At 38.5% G+C, this 26,323-nt stretch overlaps 2 protein-coding genes across 2 annotated transcripts in view; one reads left to right on the top strand and one right to left on the bottom strand.

Moving 5' to 3' along the window:
* LOC307173200 (tumor necrosis factor receptor superfamily member 14-like) overlaps positions 1-26,323 on the top strand; it is a 50,796-nt gene that overhangs the window by 3,280 nt on the left and 21,193 nt on the right. Inside the window, exons 2-4 of the mRNA XM_079896135.1 lie at positions 712-1,055; positions 1,767-1,892; positions 1,975-2,133. Coding sequence (XP_079752261.1) covers positions 923-1,055; positions 1,767-1,892; positions 1,975-2,133 — 418 coding nt within the window. The 5' untranslated portion in view covers positions 712-922. The remainder of the gene's footprint in view (positions 1-711; positions 1,056-1,766; positions 1,893-1,974; positions 2,134-26,323) is intronic.
* On the bottom strand, positions 6,235-12,029 carry LOC307174203 (uncharacterized protein). Its single transcript, XM_079897925.1, has 2 exons — positions 10,304-12,029; positions 6,235-6,881 (listed from the first exon to the last, which is right to left on the bottom strand). The coding sequence occupies exons 1-2, from the start codon at positions 11,887-11,889 to the stop codon at positions 6,872-6,874; spliced, it is 1,596 nt and encodes a 531-aa protein (XP_079754051.1). The 5' UTR covers positions 11,890-12,029; the 3' UTR covers positions 6,235-6,871.

Genomic DNA, 26,323 nt, shown 5'->3' on the forward strand with positions numbered 1-26,323 from the left:
AGCAATATAGCATGCTAGCTAACCAGCGTATATGGTAGGTACAAATAATAGGGGCATCAAATAGACGTCTCTCTGTTGGATCCTTAAAATGGATTATGTCATTGATTCTGCTCATCAAAGTTGACAAAGCTGATACATTATCGCTTTATTTACATATTTAAATAGAACTGTAGGTTATACATCGTGTCATGTTTTCTACTAAGTTTACATGGACAGCAAACTGTTTGTTGTTGTTGAGTCATTTACCATGTCATGATTTCTCCTTACTTAAGAAAAAATACTTAACCACAAACCATGCAGTTTTTCCTCAGCAATATCACAGAAGTATTGCTGTAGTAATCATAGATCTTGGCCTAGGGTCGCCAATCTTGTTCTACTAGTAAGATCTACCTGCTTGCTCAAACCTGAAAATAGTTTGGCATTGACAGTACTTGATTTGATCTGTTTGAACTTGTCTTTTGTTCACGATTAATGTACATAAGTCAAGGCAAGTTTGATTAAAAACACAAAGGACAAAAAAAATGATTTTATGTATTTGGATCTTTGTTTTATGCATAAACATTAATTCTAGGCTTAGAGCATTGCATCAATTGTTTGGGAAAATTTATTAGATCCAGAAATAACAGAGACTAACACTGAACACCTTAAAATCAGCAGTTTATTCATGTTTATGTTGGTGTAGAACTCAGTACTGTCATTTTGTCATTTCAGCTGTTTCTAGAATGCAACTGTTGGAGTACTGCTATGTGTGATCCTGCAGAGACACTTAATTCATCTCCAGGAATCTACCGGTTACAAGGAAACTTTTAGTGGCAATCCATTTGGCCAGCAGTGGCTCTGATCATAATTACTTCATCTAATGCCGAAGAAACCAGCACATACTATTTGAAAACTGAATGAATAAATCTGCATTTCACGTTATATGAAGATGATTAAGTTGGGATTTATCTTATCCGTTGCTGCAGTTGTCACTTTGAACTTCGAACTGTGTTTCAGTGTATGTGGTCCTGCTGAATATGAGTTTAATGGAGAATGCTGCCCCATGTGTGCGCCAGGTACAGTATACACTGTGTAATGTTGGGTTCTGCCTTAAAGGAGAACTCCGGTCAATTTTAACATTGAGCTCATTTTTTTGTACATTTGGAGTGCTGTCAATACAGAGAACAACGACAAAAATCGGTGTTGCCTACACCGAGTTATTCTATTTTTAAAATTTGCACCCTGTTGACTTCAATGGGGCAAGTACTAAACCTGCTTTTAGCCTCTTAACATCCTTGATGTGTCATTACAAGTGCACAGAAAATGTGAGTGATTCCTTCAGAGTGAACACGAGTGAGTCTGACTGCAGTAGATGTGAAAGAAATGTATAAAAATGATGTTATTTAAGCCAGCGCAAATACCTTTGTTTACATCCTGTTTTTCGGTTGAAGTCCAAAGTAGTCGATTGCCGAGTTCACGCGCGTGATCATAGGTATTAAACCTATGCGTGTGAACTCTGCAATCAACTACTTTGGACTTCAACCGAAAAACAGGATGTAAACAAAGGTATTTGCGCTGGCTTAAATAACATCATTTTTATACATTTCTTTCACATCTACTGCAGTCAGACTCACTCGTGTTCACTCTGAAGGAATCACTCACATTTTCTGTGCACTTGTAATGACACATCAAGGATGTTAAGAGGCTAAAAGCAGGTTTAGTACTTGCCCCATTGAAGTCAACAGGGTGCAAATTTTAAAAATAGAATAACTCGTTTTTTTTTTTAGGAAACCGTGTTTATTGGCATTGCACTGAAGATACCAGAACAACTTGTGTTCCATGTCCTGCATCAACGTACACAGATGAACTCAACGGACTCACAGCATGTTTTCCCTGCTCTCTGTGTAATGCAGGTAAGCATGTTTCACAAAATTAAGACTTGAAATAAAGAAGCGATTTCTACAGAAATTAAAAAGTGTGTTATGGTTTCCACAGGACTACGAGGAGTAAGAGTACAGAGAAGCTGCACACGCTCTACAGACACTGTCTGTGAGCCACTGGACGGATTCTACTGCATTGAGCAAAATAAAGGCAGCTGTACATTTGCTGTGCAACACTCTGAATGTCACCCTGGACAATATATCAGACAAGCAGGTGGGTGAGGTGTATCTGTCTAGAATAGAGAGAATAGAATAAAAAGCGGCCATTATTAGTCTTGCTAAACATGTTGACAGTCCCAAGTAGTACTTGTAATGCTAGACTTATTTTAAGACAGTTATTGTCTTAATATTCTTACAGGAACAGAATTTACTGATACTGATTGTGGTAACTGTGCAGAAGGCACTTACTCTAATGGCTCTTTCACTACCTGTCAACCACATTCAATGTGAGTGATTATCATTAAGTGTTAAAAAGATTGTTTTATAAAGGACTACAAATTCTAATATTGCTCTCACAAATTTACAGATGCGATACTGAGGGACTTGCAGAAATAAAACCAGGAACAATGTCATCTGATGCTGAATGTGGGAATTCAACAAGTGTTAATGCTTTTGACAGTTTTTTTAAATGGATTTCAAACATTTTATGAAACTATAGCTCCTTTTCTCTAAACTCTACACACAAAACCACATAACATGCACACAACATACAAAATGTCATGCATCTCTTGTGAAAGCTAACACTTCAAAACGATTTAACTCTGCTAAAAATTGTGTTTTGCATAGTAACTCTACTCACAAATCATCAAATGATTAGACACAAACGCGAATGTGAAAAATGTAAAACAGTATTATGTGCTTGTTCAGTGTGCAGTGGACTCTACAAGAATTTGTCATGGCAGTCAAACATACAAGTATGTGCACAAATTGCATACATACTGTAGCCTCAAATTAAACACAAGAGTGTGTTTAGCATTTTGCAAAAAGTTTGTTTTTACAATTGCAAACTGAGTGTAAAGCAGATAATGTGCTTGCAGCTTTGCAGACTTGGTCTGGAGATTAGGTATAGCCTATGAGTGAATGGTTTCACTGAGTGGCAAGTACCACTTTTAATGTGTAAAAGCAATTAAAAAAACTAAAACCAGGAGAAGTGTCATCTGATGCTGAATGTAGGAATTCAACAAGTGTTAATGCTTTTTATGTTTTTTATATAAATATGTATATTTATATAATTATAATTATTCATATCTAAATAATGACTCTTTATAGTAGCCAGAATTATATAAGAGCCTTTGATACACTATTTTAGCAGCTGCATATTACAGTAAAATTAAATTGTGTAGTTCTTCATTTTCACTGACGTTGACTTTAGTCTCTAAAACTTACAGCTTTACAAAATGCTCCACATCAAATCAGAAAAAGCTCCTCAGCAGCTATAAAATATGTTTTATTGCTTAAAAGCCAGTTTACCAGGAGTAAAGCCACATTGAAAGGAGTTATTGAATTATGTGATACTATTTTGGTCTCCTATAGGGAAGTCATGAAAGACACATTCTTCATGCTTGCGCAAGCTTACAAGTGATGCTTCACTCTTACACGTTTTCCGTTGTCAGAGAGCTTGGAAGAACAAGTTACACTAAAGAATCTGAACAACTAAACAGAATTGTCTACACTTTCCACTCAAATATGCTTGAAGTCCAGCGGTTTGAGTCCTTGCATGCTCACAGTTCACATTAAGCATATTATAAAACTATCTAATCTGCATCAAGGCAAGGCAAGGCAAGTTTATTTATATAGCACATTTCATACACAATGGCAATTCAAAGTGCTTTACATAGAAGAAATTAAAATAATAACAAGAAATAAGAATAATTAAAACAGTTAAGAATAAAAAATAAAATACAGTACAGTACAAACAGTCGGACGAGCATTGGCACAGTACTCATTCAGTAAATGCATAGCTAAACAGAAGTGTTTTGAGTCTGGATTTGAATGTGACTACAGTAGGAGCACATCTGATCTCCTCTGGAAGCTGGTTCCAGCTGCGGCTGGCATAATAGCTAAAAGCGGACTCGCCATGCTTAGAGTGAACCCTTGGTATTTCTAGCTGATATGATCCTAGTGATCTGAGTGATCTGTTGGGTTTATATTCAGTGAGCATATCTGCAATGTATTTAGGTCCTAGGCCATTGAATGATTTATATACCAGTAATAATACTTTAAAATCAATCCTAAATTTAACTGGGAGCCAATGTAAAGACCTGAGGACTGGTGTGATATGTTCATATTTTCTGGTTCTGCTCAGAATCCTGGCGGCAGCGTTCTGTATGAGCTGCAACTGTCTTATGGTCTTTTTGGGAAGGCCAGTGAGGAGTCCATTACAATAATCCACCCTGCTGGTGATGAAAGCATGAACAAGTTTCTCTAAGTCTTGTCTGGAAACAAAGCATCTAATTCTTGCAATATTTTTCAGATGAAAGTATGCTGATTTTGTTATTGCTTTGACATGACTACTGAAACTAAGGTCCGACTCTAGTGTCACACCAAGATTCCTCACTTGATGTTTAGTTGTTTGACCCCTAGAGTGAAGGTATGCGTTCACCTTGAGAACTTCATCTTTGTTTCCAAACGCAATGACTTCAGTTTTGTCTTTGTTTAACTGAAGAAAGTTTTGACACATCCAACTGTTGATTTCATCGATGCATTGGCACAGGGAGTCAATGGGGCTGTAATCGTTAGGCGATAGGGCTAAGTAGAGCTGTGTGTCATCTGCATAGCTGTGGTAAGCAATTTGGTTCTTTCTCATTATTTGGCTCATTGGGAGCATATACAGGTTGAACAGGAGTGGCGCAAGAATTGAGCCTTGAGGGACTCCGCATGTCATGGATGTCCACTCAGACTTATGATCTCCTATACTCACATAATAACCTCTCCCATCTAAGTATGACCTGAACCATTTTAGGACTATCCCAGAGAGCCCCACCCAGTTTTCCAACCTGTCTAGAAGTATGTTATGATCGACAGTGTCAAATGCAGCACTGAGGTCGAGTAGTACCAGCACTGATAATTTGCCTGAATCAGTATTTAAGCGAATATCGTTTATTATCTTTATGAGCGCTGTCTCTGTGCTGTGGTGCGGTCGGAAACCAGATTGAAAATTGTCAAAGTATCCATTCGAGCATAAGAATTTGTTCAGCTGATTGAAGACAACTTTTTTCAATGATCTTGCCTATGAAAGGAAGATTTGATATCGGCCTATAGTTGCTTAATATGGTCTTATCCAGATTGCTCTTTTTCAGGAGGGGCTTGACAACTGCAGTTTTCAGGGAGTTTGGAAAACTCCCAGAGAAAAGTGAGGCATTTACCACTTCTAGAAGATCTGCTTCTAAACTGTTTAACACACTTTTGAAAAATGATGTGGGAAGTGTGTCAAGAGCGCAGGTTGATGTTTTAAGGTGCTGTATGGTTTCTTCCAAAATTTTGCCATCAATTTCTTTGAAATCAGACATAGTAACTACTTTCTCAGGTGGCTCGATCTGTCTGACCCCAGGGCAACTCAAGGATGTGCTGATCACCTTTCTGATATTATTGATTTTCTCAGAGAAGAAAGAGGCAAACTCACTGCACTTGCTGTCTGATAGCATTTCACTGGGAATCTGGCTTGGGGGGTTTGTTAGTCTCTCTACAGTAGCAAAAAGAGTGCGTGTGTTGTTTAAATTACTGTTTATAATATTTGAGAAGAAAGTCTGTCTAGCTTTACCTAGTTCCATATTGAAAGCATGGATGCTGTCTTTGTAGATGTTATAATGGACTACAAGTTTAGTCTTCCGCCACATGCGCTCTGCTTTTCTGCATTGTCTTTTCATATTTTGCACTGCTGTTGAGTTTCTCCAAGGTGCTTTTTGTCTGCCACTCTTCTTCCTGACTTTAACAGGAGCAATACCATCAATCACACTTTTAACTTTTGAGTTAAAAGAATCAAGGAGAAAATCAACAGAGTCAGCAGATATACTTGGTGTTAAGGATATAGCCTTCATAAATAGTACACTAGTGTTCTCATTTAAGCATCTCTTCTTGACAGACACAGATCTAGCTTCAGTGGCAGGAGAGATCAATATATCAAAGAAAATACAGAAATGATCAGACAGTGCTACATCCTTTATAACAATCGATGAAATGTTTAGACCCTTACTGATAAGTAAATCTAGAGTGTGTCCACGATTGTGTGTGGGTCCATGTACATGCTGAGTCAGATCAAAAGTTTTTAAAACAGTTTTGATTTCTTTCGACATATTATTCTCTGCACTATCTATGTGGATGTTACAATCTCCAGCAATGGCAAAACAGTCAAACTCTGATGTAATTGTTGATAACAGTTCTGTAAAGTCCTCAGCAAAGGCTGGAGAGTATTTTGGAGGCCTGTAAATAATGATAAGTAAAATGCGTGGAGCACCTTTTAACACAATACCCAGATATTCGAAAGAAGGGTAATTCCCAAATGATATTTGCTTACATTGATAGATATCTTTAAAAAGAGCAGCTAGACCCCCACCTCTCTTAACAGCTCTGCAGACACTCATAAAAGTAAAGTTAGGAGGGGCTGCTTCATTGAGGATTGTTGCACTGCAGCTGTCTTCTAGCCAGGTTTCATTTAGAAGCATAAAATCCAGATTGTTTGTGGTTATTAAGTCGTTGACTAGAAGTGATTTATTTTTAAGTGAGCGGATGTTAAAGAGTGCTAACTTAACAGACTTACTTTTCTCCACAGCAATATTAGTTTGACGTGTAAGAGGCACCAGATTAGTTAGGTTTGCTGTACGGCTATTGAAGGCCTTAGACTTTCTATCTTGTAATAGAACAGCAATAGAGAAAGATACAGGCACACTGGGTTCCCGTTTGTTCTGTAAACATTTGTGAAAGTTACTGTTATCAAAACGGGGACCCGACACATATCACTGAGAGCTGGGGCCTGTACCATGAAGGTAGTTGAACAAACTCGGGGTTACAGGATAAGTTTTGAGTTGACAAAACCAAACCGATGCAATCAGGCTTTATTGGTACCATGATGCAGCTCATCAACTTTCTCTGTCAACTCAGGCTTTGATCCTCAAGCTATGATTACTCCACGCGCGCGTGCACATAAAAGAGTGACGTCGACACTGAACAACCAATCGCGGGTCGCGATTTTTCCGCGGAGGAGTAAGAGATAATCATTCATAATTACGATGAATTTAAATATGTATTTCAAGCTCGAAACAATACGGTTTCTGCGGCCAAAGCAAGAGAAGACTGTTGGAGAAAGATTGCTTATTGTTAATGTGTAAGTTAAACAAACGTTCTATATTTATGTAAAATTATGTATGTATGTGTAGCCTATACGTGTAATATAGCCTATAGCCTATTTTTATAATATATAAAAATGTGCATGTACCGGTACTAAGAAAAATTAATATTCATTGATTTTTAGATGCAACCCCAACTCCAAATGTTCTTGGCAGCAGATAAAGACAAAATATAAAAATATAATTCAAAGTGGTGAGTATTTACCACAACCTTTTATTACTTTTGTGAACATTTTATCACAAACACTTGTTTGCAGAAAACAGAAATAAAGAATTAAATTCAGAAAACCAGAATACACTGGCAGAGTAGTTGGCTCTGAGTAGGCAATAAGGGACGGCCGATTATGGATGGGATTACAGGTGCTGTACAATCTGACTTTGGTGCTGGCTCCTCTAAGCAAGTAACACTGGGTACGTGTGCAATACATTACTACTTTTTTTAAGTTGTAAATATGGCTGACTGTATGTTCTGCAGTAGAGGGAAATACAGTGTCCCTGTTGAAGCCAGCACACATACACACAGTCTCCAACACAGAGGTCAGTATGCAGCAGACAGAATTACCAAACATAACCTGCTTTTCAACAGTTATGCTTTACATTGGCCTATTTTTATTTATTAGGGTGGAGGAAATGATTAAGACACTGTGTCTGTGTGTTCTCAGACAGTTGCTGAGGTGAATGCACTGGGCTTTTTATTGTGGCAAACATTTGAATGTGTGGCATAAAAAAGGGACTGGCCCTTACACATCTCTTTTATTGTAGGATTTTTCACAACCTGCCCCAGAAACTGAGGCCTCTACCTCAATGGGCTTCAGAAGAAATGTGTAAGGATTTAAAATCCTTGACATAAATTACAGTCAGTCCTGTGTTTGTAGGAAGTCAAGGAACTTTTTGTGATTTTGATGAGCCTCCAGAAAACTTGTAATGATCATGTTTGTGGTGGAATTATGTTTCAGGTGGAAACAGACTCAGTCAGGGCCCTGTACAAAACGAGTCTTGAACTAGACTGCACACTAAAGGAGTCTTGAACTAGACTGTCCACTAAAGGAGTCTCGAACTAGACTGCACACTAAAGGAGTCTTGAACTAGACTGTCCACTAAAGGAGTCTCGAACTAGACTGCACACTAAAGGAGACTTGAACTAGACTGCACACTAAAGGAGCTGACTGTGAGCTGAGGAGGCTCCAAACAAAATCAAACAGCTAGATAAAACTGATCTCAGTATGTATATAGTTATATATATATATATATATATATATATATATATATATATACTGTATATGTATATATATATATAGAGGGAAATATAGAGGGAAATATAGAGGGAAATATATATATATATATATATATATATATATAGTATAACTTATTTAACCAAGTAACACTTTAGTATGAATATTTATTAATGCAACTTTCTCTTGCTCTCTTTCTCCCTCCCATCCCACAAAACCAATAAACAATTTGAGACATATCTGCAGTTTCAATGTGCTTTTATTAAGTGTAATATTGTATGGTGATTGCATCTACATCTGCACCAGCTGGGTGGTCAAGTGTGATCGGGTCAGTTTCATCGGGGAGAAGCTGGTTTTGTAGTGTTTCTCGCTCCGTTCTACTGGTGGCTAATATATTGTGCAGAATGGCACATGCAGTCACTATCTGTGATGCCCGCTCTGGTGACTCTTAAAGGCCGAACACAGTTGAAATGTGCCTTTAGGATGCCAAAGGTCATCTCTATCTTTACTCTGGTTTTACTGAGGGCCACACTGAAGCGGTGCTGTGGCCCTGTCTGAGGGTCATGATAGGGGGTTATTGTGTAGGTTTTTCTATCTCAGTTCAAATTAACAGTGTTTTTTACTGTACCAAATTTAACTTGCTTTCCTCAAAGTGCTGACACAACACAGACTAACGGAAAATTTGAGACAAGCACTGCATGGAGCCAGGCCATTTGGCATCCAAACTTGATCATATATGTTCATGACCACAAGTCGTCTGCAGATGAAATGTTTATTAAATCATTGTTATATCTGTTTACTATTAATTTAAAGATTCATCTCACAGAAAATAATCATCTCACATATTCACATCATCTCTACCTGAACATTATGGCTGTGATAGGACTTCCTATTAACATAATCTGCCTCATGTTCCCCTAGAGCAGTGGAGATTGGAGCAATAGACTGCATACATGTTGCAATGACTTGGGAATCCTATCATAAGATTAACAGAAGAATAATAAAAAAAAAGATTCAAAATAATTCTTAACATGTATTATATTGTATAGTACACTTGTGAAATTTGCTTAAAAAAGTGTTCATGTGATGTCACCCTATCAATATATCTTACTGGCAATTTTATAAAAGCCCTCTTTTATGGACATGGTCGATAAATGTCCGGGGAACACTAATGAAACTTTTCACTCCTGCAGAGCGAGGACCACCTTGCGAATGGTTTGACAAACCGTGTTTTCCCCTAGCTTCTGTGCGTCACCCACCGTGCAAGAATGTAGCACTACCACTTGCAAAAAAAAAAAAAAAAAAAAAAAAAACCGCAACGCAATACAATTTGCGGTACAGTAAGTGCATGAATTCGACGTGTTAAATTCTTTATGTGCGGCTCAAGAAGTTCGCAAAGATAAGAATTTCCTTCCGCGGAAAATCTGTATCTTCCATACAAGTAACTATCAGTTAAGGCAAGGGGATTTTGTCAGGCTATAAACTCTTTCTCTACGAAGTGCTCGTCAAACAATTTGTGCTGAAATGTCCACCGGATTTGGAAGAAAAGGTGAAGCCATTGCAACAGACACTTGGAATAAGTTACGTCACCTATATGTTTCTTTGCTCTCAGCTGATTGGTCAAACTTCAGTCTGAGATCTTGAATCCAGAACATAGCCTGCCCCGGAGCAGGTTAGCCGTGCAGCGTAAGATACCATGGCAACGAACACCGATTAAAGCCGAGCTACTTTCATAGTACCTAAAACCCAGGGTTGGCGGAAACTAAGCTGAAACATAGCTGGCTAGCCACCTAATCCGGCTTCATGGTACAGGCCCCTGGTATCAGTTGTTTTCGGTTCACCTCGAGCAGATGGAGAAGGGTGTGGGCCCTGGCGTTGTGGCAGAGGCCGAAGAGCTCTCACAGGAGGGGGAGGGCGAACTGGGCCCGCAGGCTTTGCTGCAGGCTTTGATGCGGGTGGTAATGGTGCCTGTCTTTTTTTGGTAGGTATCTGGGGGCTAGCAGCAAAAGAGTGGGATAGTCTGGTTCCAGCATACACCAGTTCTTCCATTTTCTGTGAGAAGCACAGAAGTGGAGTTGCTGGAGAGAGAGATAACGTGTCTGGTGAAAGGGGCTGTTGCTCTGGTGTTATCGGAGGCTGTGATATGCTGTCCTGGCTTCCCTGGCTGTTTTCCAGGAAGTCGTCCTTGGGTGCTGAATCTTGGAGCAGTTCTAATATGTCACAGTCTGTCTGTGGTGAGCTCTGTGGGCAGGGCTCAGCTGAGATTGTGTCCGTGAGCAGAGGTTGCTGTGGCGGAGTGGTGTTATCATGTCCATTTTGCTGCTGAAGTGAAGTCCCATGGTCGTTCATACTGTGTCCAGGTGTGTGTGTGCCGTTCAGATTGAGTTGATTGGCACACACTGCAGAAGGATGATTGAGGGAGAAGTAGATATTGTCCTTTAACACTCTTGAACCAAGTTTGTTTGGGTGATGGCCATCCCGATGAAAAAGTTGTCTCTGACTGCAGAAAAGATTGAAATTGTCAATAAAGTTCACTCCTTTTATATTGCAGGTTTTTTGCAGCCACGTATTAAGCCCAAGCAACCGTGAAAACCGGTTTGTTCCTCTTGCTGGGAGTGGTCCACTGATGAATGTTTGAACTTTCAGTCTTTCAAGTGTTTCAAAAAGTTCATTGAAATCCTTCTTAAGGAGTTCTGACTGCTCTTTATGAATATCATTCTTCCCCACATGAATGATGAGTCGATTTGCAGTCTTATGTTTCATCAGAATGTTCTGAAGTTCCCTGTTTACATCAGAAGTTGTTGCTTGTGGAAGGCAGCACGTAGTTGTGTCCCTGCCGCTAATGTTTCTGATTATGGAGTCCCCCACTATCAGAGTCCTGGGCTCGGCAGCGCTCTGAGCTGAGTGCCGCTGTCTGCTCGACCTTGAGCGCCAGTTAGCATCAGTGTTAGCCACTGGCCCATTCAGTCTGTGTTCGATCACATTCATCACATTTGGGGATTCCTCATTTACATTCATTAGCACTTCAAATCTGTTCTCAAGATGTATAGGCGGTGGTTGGAGACCAGTGTTTGCAATCCTTGTCAGAGCTGTATCTGGGGTAGAGGATGCTACTGCGGCAATATGTGTTGCTCGTGACAATCTGATGTCTTGAGTGCCTTTGGGTCTCCCTCCCTGTTTGTGCCATCGATTAGTAAGTCGATCGGCTTGTTTCTCTACCTGTCGAGGAGCACTAGTTTCATGGGACTCACCAGTATGCTGAGGGTGTCCATGACGAAGCTCTGTTGTGTGCTCCGTCTGGTTTGGTGGTCCTGTAAGTAACTTTGTTTCAAGAACTGCAATCCTTTGTAAAAGTCTGTGGCAGTTAGTGCAGCAAGAAGATTCCAGAAGAGGCATTTTCTCTTATCCTTGAAGCAGTTGTGTTTTCCTTTCCCGGAATGTAAGCTGGTCGGGTAAAAGAATTCTCAGTTTTTGTAGTAATCCAAACTTTGTCGTATGAGCACTGTGCTGATTTGCTGAAGTTAAAATTAGGTGATAAAAGGAAATAAAATAAAGGAAATAAAATATTTAAAAAAAATAGGAGATAAAATGTAAAAGCGATAGAGCAAAGCGCGGAGCAGTAGGCAAGAGCGTCCGAACAGTAGCTAAGCAGGAAGCTAACATCAAGAACTTTCTATAAAGCACTTGTTTACAAACATTATATTCAGTAACTTTTACGAAATTATATATTTTTATTGATTGTTACTTAAATGTATTCATATTAATTTCTATAGGGAAACTCTCTTCAAAAAAATAAAATAAATGAAGAGTGATCACGTACAGTGGATGCAATATGGGAAATCAGTGTGCTTTTGTATTTAGTAAACTTCTCAAACCTAGTGCCTGCATTATACATGTACTGATTCTGGTTGTAAGTACAATCACATATAGTTCTGAACTATTCATACCATAGTGCTGAGTCGATAAAGGACAGGCAGATTTTTCAAGCACACAAGACATATCTCTTCAGACCATTCACCTGCAGAGACTATAGACCTTGTTTCAGTTTTATAATCTTGGTGATTTTATTTGACGCCTGTCATAGCAAGTAGGCCTATTTCTGAGTAAAGAATTAAGGTAATGTTTTTTGTTTTTTGTTTTTTCAAAATAACCACTTCAGAAAAGGTTGTATTTTCTCTTCATTCCAGTGCTCCAGCAATAATTGTACACAGATGAAAGTGAGGCTGTGAGGGATAGGTACATAGTCTTTATAATGGCATGCAAAAGGTCTTAGTGCTTCAAATACCATTAAAAAGCTTTAACATTCCATTACATCTTGTGCTATATTTCCACACTCGATTTTGCACATGCTCTGCAGATACAACTGATACTCTGTGAGCAACTGGACGGATTCTACTGCATTGTGCAAAATAAAGGCAGCTGTAGATTCACTGTGAAACACTCTGAATGTCACCCTACAACAGGGGTTCTCAATCCTGGTCCTCGAGGGCCACTTTCCTGCAGAGTTTAGCTCCAACCCTAATCAAACACACCTGAACCAGCTAATTAAGCTCTTCAGGTTTACTAGAGAGCTAAAGGCAGGTGAGTTTGATCAAGGTTGGAGCTAAACTCTGCAGGAATGTGGCCCTCGAGGACCAGGATTGAGAACCCCTGCCCTACAATATATCAAACAAGCAGGTAGCCTACCACCAGAGAGGAACAATGGATATTGAGTGGAAGGACAACTGTAGCTTTAAAAATGTTGATTCAGACACAAGAACAATAGTACTTGTTATGCTACACTCTCATTAAGACCGTTCTTATCTTAATAATATCCTTACAGGAACATCAGAAGGATAGACTATATTATTCCTAAATACCAGAAGTATGAATGAAAGTAGTTTACGTTTGCCAAACCTTGTGTTGTGTAGCACCCACCATTTAGTAAATTAACAGCTGGAGTTTATTTTAAACAATGCATTTCAGTCTGGCCAAAACTTCTTGATCCCTGCTTTATAGTCTTTTATTGTTGAGATAAAACATTACAAAAACTATTTTATTGCATTACAGTTCTTGCAGCAGCATTATGGATGGTCAACTATGCTGTTGGAAATGTTTTTATGATAGCAGTCTTTCATAAACCATAAGCCACATTCTATAGATACCAGTCAACTGTTTTGTGTTTAACAAGTCAAGTAAGGTGGTTGAAACGCCCATTCCAGTTTGAACTCACCCACTGTCACATAGGCTATACACAATTCTCTTTTTAAAGCACCCGATAGTGACACCAAAGGGTAATGCTGAATCTTTATGTGAAACGTCCTGCAGTTGTGATATATGCATCATTTGATGAAAATAAGACACTGAAAATGTGTTCAACATTTAAGACAAAAAAGCACCTTGACGTCGGGTTCTGACGTCAAATTGACATCAGAACTGGACGTCGAATTGACGTCAGAACCCGATGTCAATTTGACGTCAGAACTCGACCTCATATTGACGTCAACATCAACCGTCGGACATATGTTGGATATTTGGTTGGAAATTAAAGTCGGGTTGACGTCAGAACCCGACTGATGTTGGTTTCTGACGTCAACACGATTTTTATTTTCAACCACAATACAACGTCTGTCCAACGTTGGAGATTAACGTCAATCTGACGTTGGATTCTGACATCAACCTGATTTTCATTTTCAACGTGGGGCTTGGTCTTCTAAATGTGAATTTTGTCATTGTTTTGGACCACACTAGCTTATAGATAACCATAAGGTTTAACATATTCATATTAAAAGCCAAAAAACTTAAAATAGGGCAATATTTGAGGAAACAGCCATTTGGTTGTCTGAAACCATTGTGGACGTTATTGAGTGCACTTATTCAATCTCACGACTGGAACTGTGTTCTAGAAATACATTTGATATTGATATGATGTTAGGTAGACAGACAGACATAGATTCAGAGGCAAGGTACTGTAGCCTACATAGGATACAACAATGCAACAATAATAAAACAATGCATTGACATTTACTTTTTACTTTTGATACTTAAGTACTTTTAAAAACAAGTACTTCTGTACTTTTACTTAGGTCTTTACAACTTTTACTTGTAATGGGGTAATATTTGACCAGTAGTATAGGCTATGTACTTTCACTCAAGTAAGGAAGATGTGTCCACATATGCCTAAAAATGAGTGTGCTTGGTTGGGAAACACTGAAATGGATGGGGTTCAAAATGCTATTCAGTGTTAAATTGGAACTATCGGTTGCCCATGACACAAGTTACTATCCCATGGGAGCAGGTAGGCTAGTGTTCGCCAATAGTAGCGCTACTCCAATATTATCCGTCTGCAGTCCCGGAGGCCGCATTTTCAGGACCCCAGTTCTAGGACCGCATTTCTAGGACCCTAGTTTTTTGTGACAGCGCCACCTACCGAGTCTGAGAACCGCAGTCCCAGGAACACATTTCCAGGACCCTAGTTTTGGAGGACCGAAAAAAGTGCCACCAAGGTAGTATTTTCCACCCAGTTTTAACTACATTAGAGTTTTAGAGTTTTTTTTTTAAGTTTTATTACACCCAAATACTACTTTATTGCAATTAAACCTGGTTCCTAGGAATGTTGAGAAATTATTGGGTCTAAGTAGCATAATATAATAACTCAAGTAAAATAAACAAGGAATCATGTAGTCTTTTCAGTCACTAGATCGACCACATTTTCAAGTAAAGAGGGAAGACAAGGATGACTCTGGGGGTAGATTTAAGATTGTGTATATTTTACAAAAACAAATTTGTTCATGACATGAACCACATAGACAGAACTTCATGGACAACATCATCACTGACTCCTAAGAGAGAGAGAGAAAGAGAAGTGAATTAAATAAGGAACATTTAGTTGAACATGTTCTACTCTCTAATTTTAGTTACCACAGAGTGCACACACATATACGATACAAAAATAATGATATCAAATGTTTTTTTTTTTTTCACTGTAAAATTTCAGTATTCGGTACCAATACCAGTGAAAATCCACGGTTCTCGGTATTAATTTCGCAGTTCGTACCGCTTTCTCCTTTCCACAAACGCTTTATTGGAAACGTTTTATTCCTTCATCGAAGCAAAAACCAGGAGACTTGAGATGGATCTTATAAGCAGAAGAGATTTATTCTTCCGAGTCTGTAGTTCATCAAGGCTAACTCATAATATAGTATTCATTGTAATTATACTTTTCAAAGAGGGGAGGGATTACATAGAGGTGGAGACTCTGAATAAAGCATGTAAATGAGTATACAGGTTAAGGAACCCGCCCCAGACTCCAACGTGTTACCAGTCTCAATCCAATCAGCATAACCATTCAAACGCATATGTGCTAATCCAATCAGCCTAACGATTCAACGTCTGAACTGTGGCTCTGGCTTCAAGAGCCATTAAAGACAATAGGTTAGCGTCTCCGTGATCTGACTCATTTAACTTACAAAGGAAAAACAGGTCTGGCAGAAATCTCTTGCTGTAAACTCAATCACTTTCTCAGTTTATATACTATTGTAGTGGAAACCTAAATTAAACATTTAATAAATTTGTAATACAACAGCTTGCTCTCCCGTGGAGTCTGTCGTTGCTATGCAACCATGAACAGAGGCGCGCCTGGAAAAATGAGCGTGCCGCGTCGCAAGCCTGGCTCCCACATTCTCAAGCAGTCACTCTATGGTAAAGCCTTTATCTGCCATACAACAGTCTCCAGGCTCGAGCAGTTCCAAAAGTCCAGACTGTTTTGTTATCTCCCTGTCTGAGATGGATACAGTGAACAGCTGTGAAACAAAGGTTATGGCCCCACATGGAGCAACACCAACCAAGCCTTTGAAGGTAGGGTAGTTTTTGTAATGTGAAAACATCTCCGACTGTAGTGTAAGTGCTGTGGGGTTTTCACATCTGATCTCAGTACATTCTAAAATAACACGGACATCTGGGAAGTACTCCTTAAATTTTGCTGGCATGGTTGCTCTGACTTGCTCTTTGGTCATCCAAATAGGCAAGGACCCCAAAACAAGGTACAGAAAATTTGCCCATGTTATGATAACTCGACTGACCGTTGTTGTACTCACATTGAAGATATCTGCCAAGACCTTCTCTCGTAGACCTGCAGACACGCGACAGCAATAAAGGAAAAACTCATCAATAAGCTGAAGCTTTCTGTTAGGGCTTGGTCCTAGCTGGAACCATCTCTATGCCATGTCTCTGTGCCTTAGACCAGTACACAAGGTTTGATGCTGATGGTTCTATTGATGCCCAGAAAATCCTGAAAACCTTCTCTGAGGGAAAGCGTGTGTAAAATCGGAAGTCATCATCCGAGAAACAAAATCTATTTATTTGAATGCGGGAGACAGACAAAGCTCGCACTTCAGCCTCCAACTCTCTAATTCTCTCTGCTGCAGCATCCAAAAGATCTGGACACGGAGGTGTTGAGTAGTCATGGTCTGTGGGTGGGACAGGTCCGAAATAGACAACAGGCTGTTCATCACTGATCTCTGATTCACTGCAATGTTGGCGCTTTGACGTTATCTTATCCAGTACATTGGGTTGTTTTTGACGAACACTCCCCGAGTTGTTCCATTCGAACCTGGACGGTATAACTCCATGTTTCAAGCGTTTACGATCGGCTGTTGACGAGTAGTCAGATTCTGTGAAGTGTTGCCCGCATACGTACGTACTCCCTTTTAAAACTGCAAAACTTTTGCCTTCATCCCGCCGAATAGCATGAATCCACATTTTCTTCGCATTTTCATCAGTTGGAAAAGAATGGAAACTGAGATACAGCTGATTAGTAGAACTTTTAGAACATTTAGGAACGCAACAACAATTCCTCGCTGTGCTCGCCGCCATTGCTACAGACTAGACCGGAAGTAGGTTTACGCTACTATTCGCCGTTGGAAGTGACGTCACGTGCACTGTGATAAAGGCCTATAGGCCAGAGAAACGAGGGCGCCGCCATCTTTAGAATATTGTCTTTGAACTTCCATTTTTGCAGTCGCTCTGTATATTTCTATGGCATTGTTGTCCAGGAGTAATAAGCTTTTTAAGTGGATTTACTTAATATAAAGTTAACGAAAGTTATTATGAGGATTGTAATGTTTAAAGCAGATGTCTTAACAAATGTCAATAGACCGGGAAGATTTTAAAATGAGCCGTTCATTCATAAATAGCCTACGCAAGATCGCTGTGAAAATACAGACTGCAAGTCAAAAGACAACAAGCGCAGCGCTGAAAAGGGGCGGGGCTACATAAGGTCTATATTGTGCTAACAATTCATTTTACAGCATTAGAGGCTAATATATGATGGCTATGCATTCAAGACTATTTAGCAAATCGCCATCACGCTGGCTACGTTAACTTTCCAATGAAATGCATCACAATTGTTTTTAAAGTTAAACAAATAAAAATTGATTCGCATTTGATACTCACACTCTGATTGTCATCCATCTTCGCTGGTCCTCTAATTCGGTAGGTGGCGTTGTCACTAAAAACCTAGGGTCCTAGAACTGGGGTCCTGAAAATGCAGCCTCCGGTTTTGCACCGTAGCATCAGCAGTTTCAGAGTGCAGCCACAGAAAGTAGGCCTTATAAGTAATTTTCTTTTGTTAAATATAAGCTGTTTTCACATGGATTTTGATCGGATGAATGTCTACAATATTAAACAATGCTTTTAAATGTTTTTAAAAGTCACTTTTCTGTTCATAAAATATGCATAAGATATCATGATGTACAATGATGATTTTTTTAACTAAGCCTATTGTTAATGAATTGGTTATTTGCACGTTATGTCTGTTTGATCCAGCTGTAGACGTAAAGAGACTGGGCGCAATCAATTTTCGGCACGACACCGGCGCGTCTCAGTAATGACGCCACCACCGGCCTCACGCCGTTCTCACGCGGCCGTCAGCCTCGTCCTGCTCGCCACAGTAAACATGATGAATGGCGACTGTAGAACGCAAAAGCCGAATCCCGGATATTTTGGGCGATCTCGAAATCCCAGGCAGACTCGTCACGGAGACTCACTGGTAGCCTAACCTTGTTGTTTTCAACTGCGCTCTCTAACTGGTAGGCGTGGCCTCCTAGGGCAGCGAAGCAAGTGCATTCTGGGAGTTGTTGTCTTTCATCCACATAAGCCAAAATACATTTTCTGGCTTTTCTCAGTCTAGAAAGCTCCAAATTAAAACATTTCTTCACATTTCTTCTACATAAATTACCTATTTTAAATACACATTCATCTTTCCAGAGGTGAAGTATCCCTTTAAGTTTTGTAAGCTCCGTGCAACTGCAGCAGCGGAGGACTATTATTACGCTAGGCTACTAGAATATTAGAAATCTAATACTCAAGCTGTTTTCTCATTTTTCTACTCTTAATATTAAATAAAAAAAACGACTGAACGAAAGATACACGGATTCTCTTGAATCACCACCACGTTTGCGGCAGAAAACTACTGCAGTGCAGCCAAAATGCTCTGTTTGACTTTTCTGAGATCCTTTACTCTTCCCTGTGGATGACCTGTGACCTACTTTCTGTAAGATCTGAATTGTCCAGTAGCACCTCAATGCAGTACACGAGATCCGGGGGGCGGAGTTGGATCCAGATATAAGGGGTGGAGATGGGTAGGTTTAGGGATCAGGGGGTGGAGATGGGTAGGTTTAGGTATACAGTATGTAAGGTGGGAGGAGTTGGATCTGGATCCGACTCCTCCCCGTGGATTTCATGTTCTGCAGTGAGGACCATCTCGAATTTTCCGTGGTTTGAATTTTAGAAAACTGAATTTGAAGTTCTGATTTTTTTCTGCATCTTGAAAACTTGAATCTGTATTTTTTAAAACTGAATATTTGCAGTCTAAGAATTCAGAACAAAATTTTTTTTTTTTTTTTTACCTACAAGAGCCTATTAGAATAGAAGGAATGGGTGGAGCAACTTGGCATTTCTGACTGACCATTGGCCATTTTGGTTTGGAGGGGGAAAAAATCGACACACAAAGGCTTGCCACTTGGTGGCCATGTATGATGCACCAGGGTCCAATGTAGAGGTTGATATGCAACTATGCCATCAAAACCCGTGCAAATTCAAGAAAATGCTTTTTTAATAGCTGTCCACTGTAGTGACCACTATGCATGAAAGGGTTAATATCAAAGGCTATATGCTTAGCTTTTGTATGCTCCATGTCTCTCGCCTAAGCCAGGGGACCATGTCAAAACATTGACCCTGCTTTGGACAATGACCATGGATGGACTGATTCCAACACTCCAGTCAAGAAGATAACATCCAATGTCGCAGCCGTTTTCTGTTAAAAGCAATATTATCTTCTTTGTTCATTGTATTGTATATCCATTGTTATTCCCTTTGTTTACATGTTAATGTACTGGCTAAATCACGTCGTGATCAACGTTTTCAAGATTAATGCATTTTAAATTTGAATTTCAACGACGTTGTGGGTGCGGCGTATGCGGAAGCAGTCATTGAGTCTACATTGAGTAACACTCGTAAAAATGGCGGTTTATAAACAACTAGGACAAAGAAAGATGATGGTTTTTGTACTTGCTGTACGACATGACAATGACAATGACGTTTGTGATTGCCATTTTTCTTTACTTAGCCATACATTGATAACAAAAGCATTCAAACTCCACACTATAAGTAATGATATAGTTACTTGGATTTTTGGGTGAGAGCATTCCCCTGCCAGAAGCAGAGCGTTTCAGTCCGCCACCCCAGAGGAGACCGGGTCTTGAAAAAAGCCTGTTGCTGTTGGAGAGAACTGGTAGTGGTAAAGTTAATACATTAAAGCCAGGACAGATTAAATGCACATTGAAAGCCTATGTTTCCTAAACATTTTCATGAGGTTGAGATTACAGAAGTGAGACACACCTACAGTTAGGTCCAGATTTGGACATTAATTTAGTCAAAAAATGATTTTGACTGTACTCCAGTAGCCTACATAATAATAATAATAATAATAAATATAAATATATATATATATATATATATATATATATATATATATATATATATATATATATATATATATATATATATATATATATATATATATATATATATATATATATATATATATATAAAATAAAAAATATATAGCCTATATATATAAACCACTATTGTTATTCAAATTATTATTCTTATTGCATTATGATACTATATATACAAAGCTCAGCCATAAATTCTGCTTTTCTATAATGTTCAGGATTTTTTATACTGTCATAGAGGTGTAAACTTTTTAGCATTGAGGTCTTATTTGTGGGGGTGCTGCTGTACTTATTTGCTTTAGGCCTATATTCAGATGTATTTCGAATCTGACCACCTCATGCAAGTAAATAGGGTTGACAAAAAAAACTGAATACAATAGTGCAACATCACATTTAACTATGACCTCAGTATTGAATTTACACATTTCTGACTGGTAGCTAACGTTAGTGAAGTGTTGGTCACGTAAGCTAACTATTATCTTCCATAAACATTAACTAAAGTTGGCTACATAAATTACAACAACGGACTAGATTCATGAGAGGACGTGCCCTGATTTAATGCGTTCAAATGTCAAAAATACAGTAATTTCATCAATTTACCAGCGAGCGTACTTCGGAAACACTGAAAATGAATAAATCAGTGCTGGAACTATCTAGCCTGACGTCGTCGTCAGTGTTTGGAACTTTTATTTTATTTTTTATTTTATTTTTTTATTGAATTTTCAAAATTACAGAATTCAAGATCAAGTTTTTGACACATTTCTTTTACACATTTTTTAAGTATAACTTGAAACACAACAATCATTTAAATAAAAAGGAGGGGAAAAAAAGGGAAAAAAATAAAATAAAATAAAGGGCATCACAAACATATGTTAAATTCATTTAGCAGAGATATAGATCTTTGGGCTTTTCGATCTTTTAAAAACTTTACAGACTCTAAATACATTTTGAAGGCTGCTTTAAAATGAGCAAACATGGGTTTTGAATTACTCCATTTAGTTTGATGAATATAAAATTTTCCTAATAACAAAAACAAATTGATAACATTTTTCTTTTGGAAAAGTCATATTCATTTGTATGAAGAAAGACAGATGACAAATCTAAGATTAGGTTGCAGTTCATTTTAACACCTAGAAATTGAGACATACCAAAAGGTTGATGAACAGGGACATTCAAAAAATAAGTGCACAATAGACTCTCTTTCACAATTACAAAAACAGCAATTGTAATCAATATCCAAATGAAAACGCTCTAATGCCTTTCACAGGATATATTCTGTGAGCAATTTTAAATGACACTTCTTTGATTTTATTAGTTACACAATACCGTCTAAGAACTGCCCAAAAATGTTCCCACTCAAATGAAGGGAAGATATTAATCCAAACAAATTTAGATGGAGGAGAAGATATATTAACAAAAAGATATCTAATCGAATGGTTACATTTCTCATTAATTAAATCAAGTTTATCTAAAAACAAATGTTTGGAGACTTTACTTACAGTGTTACTTACCATGTGCCCTGATTTCTGAATAGAGATCCAATTTTGGCAGAAATAGAATTCATGACAATACAATATTCTTTAACAGAAATATGACACTTAAATTTCAGACATAGTTCATAATACTCAAAAACTGACCACAAGAATTCAACAACTGACCAACTAATAATATATCAGACTCAAACCAATGTCTAAAAAATAAAGTTTTTCTTTGGTGTGTGATATACTTATTATTCCAAATAAAAAAGGAGTGAGGAGAGAAGTTATGTTTAAAAGCCAAACAGGTCAAGGGGACTTGCTTTTGAAAATATAAACAGAGAGGTATTTTGTTAATATCAAAACTGCATCTAAGGAAAAAATTTATACCACCAAGTTGATTAATTAAATGGTTAGGGAAAATATTCCACATAGAGAAATGACTTTTAATAAAACATTTTAGCCAATTTATTTTAAAAGTGCTACTCAAAGTTGTAAAATCCACAACATTCAAACCACCCTGATCATATGGATTGCATGATATATTTTTCTTTAAATAATGAGGTTTGTTTTTCCAAACAAAATCAAATAACCAACTCTTTGGTAAATGTCTTGGGCACAATAGAGCTTGGGAGATATACGCAGACCTTGACAAACCTTCAGATTTAGACAATAAGACACGACCATAAATGGATAAATCTCTCTGCAACCAAGAGTCAAACTTTCTTTTTGTACTGTTGATAATCGGATTAAAGTTAAGAGAAGCACCACGATATGATTAATCTTTACAAAGTTTTACACCAAGATATGTGACTGCCTCTTTAACAGGGATTCCATCAATTTCTTCAAGGTTAGCACCCCTAAGTGAAAATATCTCACATTTGCTAATATTAAGGTTGAGACCAGAAACTTTAGAGAAATTATTTATGGTATGAATTGCTTTGCTAACTTCTGCAGCATTTTTTAAAAATAGTGTTGTGTCATCGCCTTGCTGATAAACCATTCCCAAAAATTATAATGCCTTGAAAGAAATTCATATTTACATAGCAATAAAGAACCTGTGTGACCAGCAGAAAAAGAAATGGTGAGATTGGGCAGCCTTGTCTAATGCCCCTAGAAAGAAAAAATCTACCAGACATCCCATTAACCATGGGCTTTATGCACAGCTGCACTACTTCCTGAACTTCAGCCAGCTCTTTGTTTCCTGTCTACCATTATTGGACAAACTGATTAATCCAGGTGTGTCTGATTATTGTTACTGAGGTCAGGCACACCTGGATTAATCAGTTTGTCCAATAATGGCAGACAGGAAACAAAGAGCTGGCTAAAGTTCAGGAAGTAGTGCAGCTGTGCATAATGTTGCGAACATGAATTTGTGTTCTACTGAATCGAACGCTTTGTTAAAATCAACAAATTAGATTGTCATCACTGAGAAGGTGACTATAATCAATAAAATCAAGAATAAGACAAATGTTATATGCCACCCTTTCATGAGACCAGACTGAGACTGATCAATTAGGGAATCCAATCCTAATTTTAGCCTGCAAGCAAAAATAAGAGAAAACAGTTTGGCATCAGTGTTTAATAAAGTTATGAGTCTCCTCCCATCTAGAGATAAGGTACCCTTATTTGCCTTTGGTATTAAGGTAATTACCCCCTGTCTGAGAGATGGAGGTAAAATCCCATTATTTATAGATTCATTAAACATAGCTTAAACTAGATGTACCGCATAGCGGTACAAAATATGACCGCCGCTCAGGCCTGCACTGGCTTTCCACAAAAATAAATTACGTGGAACAATTTGGCTGTATTGCGTGTTTATGTATATACCTAAAAAAAGTAGTAGTATGTGCATGTCTGTCTGTGTGTGTGTGTGTGTGTTTGTGTATGTGTGTGTATGTATGCGTGCGTACATGCGTGTGCGCGTGTGTGTCTGTGCATGTGGATTTGTATGTGTGTGTGTATGGGTGTGTGTCTGTGCGTGTGGATGTCAGTGTGAGTGCATGATTGCGTTTGTTTGTATTCCTGCATGTGTGTGTGTGTGACAGTTAGGGTTGGCAACTTCAGAAAAGGAAAATGCGGGACAATCGTGGTTATTTATAGGAAAATGAGGGACACTCAAAATATTTGTACTGTACAGTGTACGTTATTTCAGTGTCTGCAGTTAAGTTTGTGTTTTAAAGGTTATCAGACATAAACACATTTGTATTGCTAAACCTATTTATGTATTTAATTCTAAAAATAATTTTAATGTCATACATGAAAAAAGTCACATTACAAACAAACCATAGTTCAAAATAACAGCATTTATCTAAAATAGAAAGCTTTTTTAACATTATACACTAGGCTTACAGTTCAAAAGTTTGGGGTTAGTAAGATTATTTTTTGAGGAAAAAAAATAAAGTAATTGCCTAATTGCAAAAGTGACAGTTAAGATAATGTTACAAAAGCTTTCTATGTACTTTCTAAAAGCTTTAAAACATTAATAATAATCAGAAATGTTTTTTGAGCATATTATTCCCTCAGGTAGATTACATGTTTTCTTGCGTGGCTGGATGTTAGACTCATGAACAATAATCACGTTGTTTGCATTCGCCAAAATTGATTAGCCGAAATCAAAACGTGGACAGTGAAAGGAAATTACCGTTAGCGCGAGACGAGTCCGGCTTGAAGCGGAAGCGACCAGACGACAGAGGATGTTCGCAAATCAAACAATGATTTGTCTCAAAACAGTGATTAAAAAAAGCTGTGATTGGATGATGACAGGTGTCGGTGATCATTCTCAAGTGTCGTGGTAAGCACTTTTATCATCCTAAACCAGCAACCCTTCGCTCAACAGCACCATCTACAGGCCGATGAGTGTACAGTCACTAAATGTGCACATAAATGAATTTATTTTATACCCCCCCCCCATGGATGAAATTCTACGAAACTTAGCATACCCCCAGAGGATGTCAAGTTAATCATACACATGAAATATGGTGCAGTTCTGAACATCTCAACTGAAGATAGGGGCAATTAAAGCAGAATAATATTGCATTTATATTTTTAATGGGAGGGGCGCAAATCACAAATGAGTGATTATGGGCTAGGTTGATGTGGGCCCTTAAGACCAACATACCATAAAAATTTCTTCATCCTCGGTTCCACGGTTCAAGTAGTTATTTAGGAAAAACTGCATTTTTTGGGTTTGGGGGGGCCCAGCGCGGGGGGGGAGTGGCCCCCGGGGACCAAACGAAATTTTTCCGTAAAAGTCTAGTGGGGCTACATGCCCACCAAATTTCATGTTCCCCGGTGTTTCGGTGTCCCTGGTATCGTTGACGGAAAATTCAGTAGATTGACGGGAAAAAAAAACTAAAAAACTTTGACAATAGATTATGGGCTAGGTTGATGTGGGCCCTTAAGACCAACATACTTTGCAAATTTCTTCATCCTCGGTGCCACGGTTCAGGTAGTTATTTAGGAAAAACTGCATTTTTTGGGTTTGGGGGGGCCCAGCGCGCTTGTGGCCCCCGGGGACCAAACGAAATTTTTCCGTAAAAGTCTAGTGGGGCTACATGCTCACCAAATTTCATGTTCCCGAATCCCCGGTGTTTCGGTGTCCCTGGTATCGTTGACGGAAAATTCAGTAGATTGACGGGAAAAAAAAAAAAAAAAAAACTTTGACAATCCCTATATGACCGCTTTCGCTAGCTACGCTAGCGGCGGTCATAATAAACGGGGAATCTCTGAAAGTTTTGAAAAAAATCATTCGTAAGCCCATCATTACCAGGAGATTTGTTGTCCTTGCGTTTCTTAATATTGTCGATAATTTCTGTTATATGCCTACTAAGCTCTTTCACACAAATGCTGCCAAATTCATCATTAACAAAAGTACTATTATCCAATTTTTCTAAAAAGGAACTTTCAAACATCAAAATGTAATTTACTAATACGTATTCGTGTCAAAATGACATATACACATTTCCTATTATATTTTGCCTGGAAACGCTTCTAACACACTTGCGTGTCGCGTGAAAAATAGGCGTCGGTTCTATTTCTAGCATGCACGCGTTCTCAGGGCATCTATGTATTTATCATGTCTGGTTGCTGCGGTTCTGCGAGATGGTCCTCACTGCAGAAAACGAAATCCAGGGGGAGGAGTTGGATCTAGATCCAACTCCTCCCACCTTACAAATACCTAAACCCAGAGCCATAGAGAGAAAGAGTTGCGACACTCCCATAGACCTCCGTTGTAAAAAATGGCGGCGCTTTTAACCGCCTACTTCTGGGATTTGAAGATCGGATTAGTTCCAAACACTGTCATTTGGGCGTTGGACCCCATTCACTTACATTGCTGCGCGTCGAGTTGTTCCAGAGTTA

This window comes from Squalius cephalus (genome assembly GCF_949319135.1).
Source record: "Squalius cephalus genome assembly, chromosome: 16".
NCBI lineage: Eukaryota > Metazoa > Chordata > Actinopteri > Cypriniformes > Leuciscidae > Squalius > Squalius cephalus.

Bases quoted from the DNA above. Each gene is read 5' to 3' on its own strand.
- LOC307174203 (XM_079897925.1), bottom strand. From the start codon at position 11,889: ATGCCTCTTCTGGAATCTTCTTGCTGCACTAACTGCCACAGACTTTTA.